Source organism: Artemia franciscana, chromosome 11, assembly GCF_032884065.1.
Source record: "Artemia franciscana chromosome 11, ASM3288406v1, whole genome shotgun sequence".
NCBI classification, from domain to species: domain Eukaryota; kingdom Metazoa; phylum Arthropoda; class Branchiopoda; order Anostraca; family Artemiidae; genus Artemia; species Artemia franciscana.
This window is the reverse complement of record NC_088873.1, coordinates 45,260,057-45,270,105: the sequence shown is the minus strand read 5'-3', so window position 1 is coordinate 45,270,105 and position 10,049 is coordinate 45,260,057. Positions and strand designations below refer to the sequence as shown.

General features: G+C 34.6%; 1 protein-coding gene across 3 annotated transcripts in view; it reads left to right on the top strand.

Moving 5' to 3' along the window:
* The first annotated feature begins 202 nt into the window (after positions 1 to 202).
* The window catches only part of LOC136033277 (uncharacterized), a 107,690-nt gene continuing 97,843 nt past the window's right edge, over positions 203 to 10,049 (top strand). For all 3 annotated transcript variants that reach the window (XM_065714036.1, XM_065714034.1, XM_065714035.1), the window contains exons 1-2: positions 203 to 1,347; positions 4,583 to 4,695. In XM_065714036.1, the coding sequence (XP_065570108.1) occupies positions 4,687 to 4,695 (9 nt within the window). In that variant the 5' untranslated portion in view covers positions 203 to 1,347; positions 4,583 to 4,686. The remainder of the gene's footprint in view (positions 1,348 to 4,582; positions 4,696 to 10,049) is intronic.

Here is a 10,049-nt window from a genome sequence, read left to right as displayed (position 1 = left end):
ATAAGGTTATTTTGGAAGGGGTAGTGATATATACGCTGGAAGAGGCTGATTTGATATTAAAAGTTTTCTTTGTTAAATCGATTAAGTTAAAGATTAAGTTAATTATTTGTTAAATTCTTTGTTAAGAGGGGCTAGTGCAGCTAGCCCCTCTAGCATCCTTTTCCCCAAATATATCTGATCAGAAATTTGAGATAATGTTTTGTTAAAAATAGTCCACTTGTCATATAACACTGCCTCTGTGGTTTACACTGGCCCCCAAAGCTTACGGAAAAGGGCTATAAATTTTGGCCCTGGGGGTATATTTGGTTATTTTAGAAGGGTTGGTCATATCAACTTTGAAGGAGGCTTGTTTCATAAGAAATCGAAAGTTCTAGTTTCCCTATCTTATGAGTCAAAAGTCATAGAAGAGCAACAGCCCCTCCATGCCCTCTTTTTCCCAAGTATATCGAATAGAAATATGGAGACAGCAGCGTTGTTCAAAATAATCCCTGTGACATATAAAAATGTTCCTGGGGCTGACAATGCTACCGATCTAGGGGGCAAGAGTTTTAAATTGTGACCTTGGGGCATATAAGGTTATTTTCGATGGGTTGGTCATATCAACGCTGATAGAGGCTCATTTGATTTGAAATTTTTAGTTTTATTTTTAAGAGTCAAAAGTTAACAGAAGGCAACTAGCCCTCCTAACGCCCTTTCCCCCGATATGTATCTTGCCAAAATTTTGAGAAATCTCTGAGGTTGACACAGTCCCCTAAGATTTGGGAAAGGGCTCTAAGTTTTGTCCTGGGGCATATAAGGTTATTGTGGATGTGGTTGTCATACCAATTTAGAGGAGGCTTATTTGATCGGAAATTCCAAGTTCTATTTGTTTCTCAGACGAGTTTAGTATCCACACAAAAACCATTAAAAAAGATTTGACTTTTTTGTCGCTATTAAAGAAAAAAAAATAGTTATAATGCTTTATTTCGTTCCCTACAAATAATCCATATTTATCACATATTTATCACTATATCTATCACAAATAATCCATGTTTACTTTTCTTATTTTGTCAGTCCATGACGGCTAGACTCTTCTTAAAGGATTTAATTGATACCTGTCCTGGACTATAGAATACTGTTTATAATACTGTTATAGAAAACTGTTCTGTAAATGTGAGCATTAATTTTTGAAGTGAAATTCATGTGAATATCAGTTGCAGGAAAGCAAGATTCTAACGAGTATTCAAACAACTTAAAAATTGACGAAAGGAAAAGAAGAAAAGGAAACAGCAAGCTCTGCCGGTGAGGAAAAATTTCCTGACCAGACCGAGAACACTCAATACCCTAAAGCCAATCTTCTTTTAAAAGGTTTGTATAGCCAGTTGAGGTGCTATTGATTGATATGAATACAAAATTGATATAAATCAACATAATTTGAGGTTCCATCCTGGGACTATTCAGTCCACATGGACAGTGAAATAAGAAAATTGGTTCTAAAGCAAAAATTGAATTAGAGTATATTAAAGTTAAATTAGGATTATGAGGGAAAGAATTAGGATTGAACTCTAAATGTATTTGAATCAGAAATCAAAACATAAAGAAATAGAATTCAAAGGCATTATAATTAGGATTTTAAAATAAAAAATGGAATGCAAAAAGTAGATTTAGAATCCAAACAACTACATTAGAAAGCAAAAATGAAAGTAGGAAATTCTTGGCCATTTCTCTTGGTTTTCTTCGGAGCTCTTATGAGCCTTTGACAAAACTCAGAAACTAAGAAGAGGTTAAATAAAAATATTCCTCCCACTAGTTTACATGAGTTGTTCAGAAGTCAAATCGATTAAAAAGAACTTCTCAGATTTTCTAGTTTGAGGTTTTTTGTTAAAGGACTTAATTGAATAAAGTCAGTGTCTTATTCCCTAATTTCAGAAATCTGTTCAAAAAGTCGCTGAGTAATTGATTTATTGATTGACTATTTGACGAGTTGTTTTTTGCCAAAAATATGAAAATATTCTCCTTGCTAAAATGCAAATAAATAAACTTTTGAAGAATCCTTGACATCTCTTTAAAATAATAGCCGGAAATGTATCATGTGTTTCTTTTATTTGTTCTTTAGAATTATTCAAATTAGCTTCTTACCGGTATATGCCATGGTTAGCATGAGAATTAGAAAATGTGAAACTATTTTGCCAGAAAAATTTAAAGGTAAATGTGGCATTTCCCTAAAAGAAATCGGAAAAAAGCTGTAGAACAATTTGTTCAGTTGTCAAACTGAACAAGTTCTATTGTTAAGCTAGCTCGTTTGTTCATTTATTCTCATTTTCTCCTCAAGTTAAATATAAGTTTCTATTGTTTCCTTTTCATAAGGGTTTTCCTATGGAATTTATATTATGTAACATACCGTATTTGATACGGTAATAATATATTCTACGAGCCTTCAATCTCTCAAAATTAAAATTTTGGATACGTTTTGAGTAACGGACCTCAGAAGCACTGATGGATCCAGGCAGGGAGGGGGGGGCAAGGGGTGTACGACTCTCCCCTTGAAAAGGTGGTGGATTTGTGGTTTGGGTAGGGACGAAAGTAATTTTTTTCGTAATTGGTTCTTATATTGGTTCTTAAATGACGTATATCGTCTTAAATGACGTATTGGTTCTTAAATATGGTGGTTATGGACTTAGAAATAAGTTACTGAAAATTATGAATGTGATTTTTGAAAAAGGGTCGCACCTAGCAATTTTAAGAAAATCCTAATTAAAACCTTTGTATAACAAAAGTGATAAAAGCAAATTGATTATTTTTGAGGTATCAGCCACAGCCTTTCTAATTAATTAGTTTCCACAGCTGGCTAATTAATTAGCATGATGGTAATCATAATAAGGACACAGGACTGAGACATTAATAATAAAGAAGTGCCTGAGTTATCGAACACCTTTTGTCGTCATTTCTATAGATTATGAGCAATGGTTTGATTCAGCTTATTGAAGACCTTTAGCAAAGGTAATGTCTTTTTATGGTGTAGCCTAACAAACAAATACATCAAAGTAATTAGTGCTATGTACATAAATATCAAAGCTAAAGTCAAGGTAGTAAAAGAGGTTAGTAGCTGGTTTTTTTCAAAATCAGGAGTTAAGCAGTTTTGTGTTCTCTGCCTATTTGGATAGATTGTTTTGATGGATTGGGCCTAAGGAGATAAGCAAAGGCTAATGTAAAACATGGAACCAATGGAGGAAGTAAACATTTCTTGGAGTTAGATTTTGTTGATGGTTTCAGCATCCTAGATGAAAGTATGAGGAAAATGAATGAGCTTCTTGACGTTTTGCAAGTTCAGGGTGCTACATTAGGTTTGAAAATTAATGTTTAGTAGACTAGGTTGCTAAGGCTAGGAGTAAGTCAAAATGAACAGGTGACATTGGGTAACAAAACATTGATCAAGCAGACAGCTTAATTGACCTAGGTAGTAGTATTAGTAAAAATGGTGGGTGCATTGAAGATATTAAAAACTGAATACCTAAGTCCCAGGATATTTTTCCACAGTTGAAAAAAGTTTGACAGGATATGAAGAAAATTCTTCAAGCCCAGATTAGAATATTGGAAGCTAATTTGATGATAGAGTTAAGTATGGTTCTGAAGTGTAGGTGCTTCTAAAAACAGGAAGATTTTAAGATGCTTTCCAGAGAAATTGCCAATAGATTGTTTTGGGTACCCAACTGACTGACCATATTTCAAACAGTAGACTATACAAAAATGTGTTTCTAGTTTGCGTACCTATTATTTGTTTCCTGTGTATTTGATGGTAAGACCAATTTGGTCTCAGTGGTAAGAAATGTAAAGGATTTAACAACTTCACAACTTAACAATTTCAGCGTTTAATCGAAGCGAGGGAGCAAAACCAAAGTGTTGCGAGTGTTCTCGCAACTTCGTTTAAAAGGATGTCACTTCGTTTAAAAGGAAAGTAAAAATTCCACACCTACTATAATTTTTTTAATCCTCGATCACTCTTTATCTGGGTGATATATGCTTTCAAAATTCGATCTTTAATCTCTATAGTTTGTTGCATATACTACTTGTTTTCTTGCTGTGTTTGTTTCATAGTTTTCTTAAAGCAGTAAATGTATATAGTTTTTTGTTAATATTCACTTTTTGCAGTTCAACTTTTAATAAAAATTTTGCGAACTTCAAATTTGAAGGGCCATGTAAAATTCGCAAAATTAACTATCGATTCTTTGTTTTTTTTTTCTCATTATATTAAAAAAATTTTAATTTTTTTCTGCAAAAGCTATAGTCTAACATTTCCCAAATTGTTCAATAGCCCTCCTTCCGCCAATTCTTTCGGTAACACTCTTGAGACATATCCTTGTGCCTGAAGGCACAGGTTTGTACAAAATTGACACATTTTCATAAATTATAATTTCTCTCTCTTATTCCTAGAGACTTCACGTAGTTGCAGTTAAATGATTAGCTTGTCTCGAGAATTGCTCCTTTTATATAAGCATAAAAAAATTAGTGTAATCTCTTTAATGATTATTACCTTGTAAAATATTCTATCAATGCCTGGTAAAAAGTGAAGTTTGAATATAATTAAGAATATTTTATTTTTCAGTAAGACGACAAGACAGTTATAGCTTCTATTACTCCTTCGCCGGGCTTGACCATGGATAATAAGAGTTGGAGTCAGTTGAAACCATAGATGATGAGTATCGTCTTATGTTCAGGGTAAGATGCGAGTTTTTTCCTGAAAATTCTTTAACAAATTTCTTGCCCTGATGCTTTAAAAGAAAAAGACTTTCGCCAGCTTTGCCTCTTATTCAGACTATCAGTCTTGGGTTTTTCATCAATTAGCCATGTCTTTTAACTCTTTAATTTTAAGGCCACCAACTTCATTCTAATTTTAAAATCTAACTGTTTAAATTCGCCTAAAGATGTAAGTCAATTAGAAGTGAGAAAGAAAAAAAAACAACAAATAAATTAGTTTTTTCAATGGACCTCTGTCAATTAAATGAAGGATATTAACTTAATTCAGGAAGGTTCAGATTCCATAGTTTAAATTATGTTATGAAAGAGAGAGAAGAAGAAGAGGTTTTGAAGTAAAACAACGGAAAGAAACACATCAGTTAAATTATATTTAAAACAATATTACAATTTAAAATAACTTTTTGAACAAAATTGAATATTTAAATATGATTTTAAACAAAACTAAAACTTATAACGGAAACCAAATTCAAAAACATTAATTTTTTCTTAATTCCAGTGTTAGGCATTAAAGCTTTGAAAACAGAAGTCTTATTTTTAGTTCAAAAGTTTGAAGGGCCATAAGCAAAAGTGTATGTACTAATATCAATGATATTGTTTTACGTGAAAAATTTTCAAGATCTGCGTTTTTCCAGTTTGGAGCAACTGTCAAAAGTTGCCATGAGAGCCTACCTGATGTTGGTTATGACCCGAAGAAAACATAGAGGTTGGCAAAAATCTGTTATCAGTATTCTTGCTGTTACCTAACCGGTGTAATTGAAGCTGAAATAGGCCCTAATTAAAGGTATAAATACGTCTGGGAAAGCTTAGTTTAAAAAAAGGAAAAGTAAGGTAGTTTGGCCATTGGGTGGGAGGGAAGTTTGAGCAGTGAACATCAAATGATGAAAGGTAAAAACATGTGTGGAATGTATAAAAGCAGTACCAAAAAGTAAAAATTTGAATGAACAATGTATGGTAGCAATTTAAGGAGGAAGGTCAGAAAACTACCCCGAACTAGAAGCATGGGGATTTAGATTGTAAAAATAAGCTGTGATATTGAAAAGCAAAAATTAGCTGGTACAAAGGAACGATAAAAATTTACTGAGAGAGACGGGGTTATTTTTAGCTGAAGGGAAAGGAATCAAAAATAAGAAAAAAAAGAAGCAGATCTAAGAGAGGCCTAAGAGAGTCCCCCTGATAAGATTGATGCAAAAATATGCATGGAAAAGGGATGTCAATTTTAATAAGATTAAGAAAAACCCGAAGACTGGGTAGGGGTGGGGGCTTAAGCAAATAAATAAATATCAAACCAAAATGCTCAGAATTTTGAATTTTGTACATATAACCAAGACATCTGGAAGGGTTCGTTCTAGGAAGTAGTTCTATTTTAGGAAATAAATCATTAAATAGATTCAGAACCCTTTACTGGTATTTCAATTGGAGTAATTAAAAACCACCATTCCGTGTGGTAAGTAAAGTAGGGACATATGAGAAAATATTGGTAGACGTATCAGAAGGTCCTCCCAGTGTAGAGGGACATGGACAGGAATATGTTAGTCTAAGAATACGCAAGCGCCTCAAATTGTGGGTCCATAAACACTTTTAAATTCAGAGTTATAGATTTTATATTTTTTGATCCTATTCGGATTTTGTGTAATAGCTTTGGCATGCGGTGTAATTTGATGGGACGTAAAAAAAATCAATAAAATTCTAGTTAATTGAGTTTTACTTTCATTAGCTCTTGGGCTCAAAGTAAAGCTCCTATGATGTTAAACACTCTAGGTCACGGACCTTTTGAATCCCCCCTCTCCAAATTGATATCCCAAAGATTGCAACTAAGATTTTTTATTCCCCCATAAAAGTTTTGCCAACCTCGGCAAAGTTTCAAAACTGTCCTATACGATTTAGTATTGCTGCTCTTAATTTAAAGAAATGGTTGGATCCATTATCAAAGAGGTAAAACGTGCCTCAACAACCGAACCCAAAAATGGACACTTGGAAATGGACAAGTTTAAATATTCGAGATGGAGTAGCATCAGAAACTGAAACTTTCGCGATAATAAATGATGCCCAAAAGCTTTACCAATTGCTTGCTGAGGCCGTTTCCAGAAAGCAAGAAGAACGTCCCACTCCAAAAGAAACAGACTGGAAATTCTGTGCTGAAAATATGTTGAGAAATGAATGATGTCGTACAGGCTTTTAATCTGTTCAGTCTGCAAACACTACAGACGAATCGTTACTGGCCTCAAGCATCACCAACTTCTCCCCATCCCGTAAGCACCCAGGACCTTCAAGAACATGTGGTGTAATGAATGTGGATCACATGACTCGTAAAGAGTAGCAAATACCTAGCAAAGATTCAGTACTACTTGAAGAGTTGCCTATGCCTTTTGGATTTGATATTGAAATTTGATAAAACAGTGAACGAAATCCACTTTTTAATACAGTACTATTTTTTCAAGTTAAAACAATTTGGAGGCTAGAGGGGGGGAGGTAAATTTTAAAACTCGTCTCTGTTTCTCTTCAAAACTGAGCGGTTTTTTACTTTCATTTGACGCGTTTTCTCTATAGGTTCAGCATATATTTTTCCCAACATATTCAAAAGGCGGGGCAGCAATAAAGATATTGTAATAAAAATTTATCGGTGTTTTTTTTTGTCTTCTCAGGATAGTTTGATTTTTTTTTTCCCAGGACATCCCTCCCGCCCCAAATTTCTGTTAGATTCTAAGAGCGTTCATTTCTCAATATTAATTAAAATCAATAAGGGGGGAGGCCTTATTGATTCTACTTACTTGATTTACCTGATTATATAGATGATTTACCTGATTATACCTGAATTGATTTACCTGACAAACAAGGTTTTAACAAGTCTTTAGTTGTTTTTAAAGCGTCTTTATATACTCTGTATGTCTGTGTATACTCTGATATAATTTTAATGACCCGTAATTACCGTTTTTTTTTTAATATTTATCCACTGATTGATTACTGTCTTTTTTGAAGTGATTGAACCTAACGAGTCAGTTTTGTTAATAATCAATAGCCTAAAATCTATTTTATCCATCTATCAAATTATATTTTCACAATTTGTTTACCGTTTAGATTAAAGCTGTATGAATCATAAGAAAGGCCAAAGTATATCATAAATTTGACGCATAAAATGTAAGGTTTTGTTGACATTACTGTTTTCAAAAAAAGAGAAAAGAGTTTCTCTTGAAATTTCACATGAAACTTCTGTCAAATTGCAGCTTTTTGTATATATAGGACTTTTGATAGGAAATATATGTACTTCTAGAAATAAATTGGCTTTTGCAAAAAAAAAGTTATGTTTTGACATAAAAGCTGGATGACGGTTGACAAAAAAAAAGGAAATATAATCTAGAAATCGAGGGTGATTTTACGCATTTGTGAAATAAAGAATAGTTAAAATAAAAACAGATTTTTCAACAGGGATCTCCACCAACCTGCAGTAAAAAAAGAAACCTAAAATCTTGGAAAACACTCTGTGGATTACTCCACAGAGTGGAGTAATCGGGATGAAACTTGGTTGGAAGAATAATTACAAGTTCTAGATACATGATTGACATAACCGGAACGGATTCGTTCTATTTGGGGTAGCTGGGGGGGGGTGGAGGGGGTGGGGTAAATCTGAAAAATTAGAAAAAATGAGGTATTTTTAACTTACGAACGGGTGATCGGATCTCAATGAAATTTGACAGTTAGAAGGATATTGTGTCTCAGAGGTCTTATTTTAAATCCCGACCGGATCTGGTGACATTGGGGGGGAGTTGGGAGGGAGAAACCTAAAATCTTGGAAAACACTTAGAGTGGAGGGATCGGGATGAAACTTGGTGAGAAAAATAAACACAAGTCCTAAATACATAATTGACATAACCGGAACGGATTCGTTCTCTTTGGGGTAGTTTTTTTTGGGGGGGGGGGGCTAATTCTGAAAAATTAGAAAAAAATGGGGTATTTTTAACTTACGAACAGGTGATCGGATCTCAACGAAATTTGATATTTAGAAGGATATTGTGTCTCAGAGCTCTTATTTAAAATCTCGACCGGATCTGGTGACATTGGGGGTTGGGGGGTTGGGAGGGGGAAACCTAAAATCTTGGAGAACACTTAGAGTGAAAAAATCGGGATGAAGCTTGGTGGAAAAAAGCACAAGTCCTAGATACATGCTTGACAGAACCGGAACGGATCGGCTCTCTTTTGGGTAGTTGGGGGTGGGGGTTAATTCTGAAAAATTAGAAAACAAGAGGTACTTTTAAACTTACGAAGGAGTGATCGGATTTTAATGAAACTTCATATTTAGAAGGACCTCGTAACTCAGATTTCTTATTTTAAATCCTGACCGGATTCAGTGTAATTGGGGGGGGGGACCGAAAATCTTGGAAAATACTTAAAGAGGATAGATCAGGATGAAACTAGTTGGGAAGAATAAAAACAAGTACAAGATACGTGACTGACATAATCGGACTGGATTCACACTCTTTGTTGAAGTCGAGGGGGGGGGGCAGGAATAATTCGAAAAAATGAGGTATTTGTAACATATGAATAATTGATCGGATCTTAATGAAATTTGATATTTATAAGGATATTGTGCTCTAGAGCTCCGATTTGAAATTCCGACCAGATCCTATGACATTGGAGGGAGAAACCGGAATTCGTGGAAAACGTGAAAGTTGGGTTATCTTTATCTTACGAAGAGGTGATCGGATTTTAATGAAGCTTGATATATAGAAGGATGTTATGTCTCAGATGCTTAATTTTCGACTCGAATCTGATCCGGGGACATAGGAGTCCCTTGATCAAATTTTCATAATCTTGGAAAAAGCTTAGAGTGGAGAGATGGGGATGAAACTTGATGGGAAGAATAAGCACAAGCTCTAGATACATGATTGACATAATTGGAACGGATCTGTTCTCTTTGGAGGAGCTTGGGGGGGGGGGTCTATTTAAAAAAAATTGAAAAATTGAGGTAGTTTTAACTTAAGAACGGGTGACCGGATCTTAATGAAATTTGATATTTAGAAGAAACTCATGTCTCAGAGCCCTTATTTCAAATCCCGACCAGATCTGTTGACATTGGGGAGAGTTTGAGGTTGGAATCGGAAATCTTGGGAAACGCTTAGAGTGGAGGAATCGGGATGAAACTTGGTGGGTAGAATGAGCAAATGTTGTAGATATGTGATTGACGTAATTGTACTGCATTCGCTCTCTTTGGGGGAGTTAGGGGTTGGGGTTCAGTGCTTTGGTGAGTTTGGTGCTTCTGGATGTGCTAGGATGATGAAAATTCGTAGGCGTATCAGGGAGCTGCAGAAATTGACTTGATA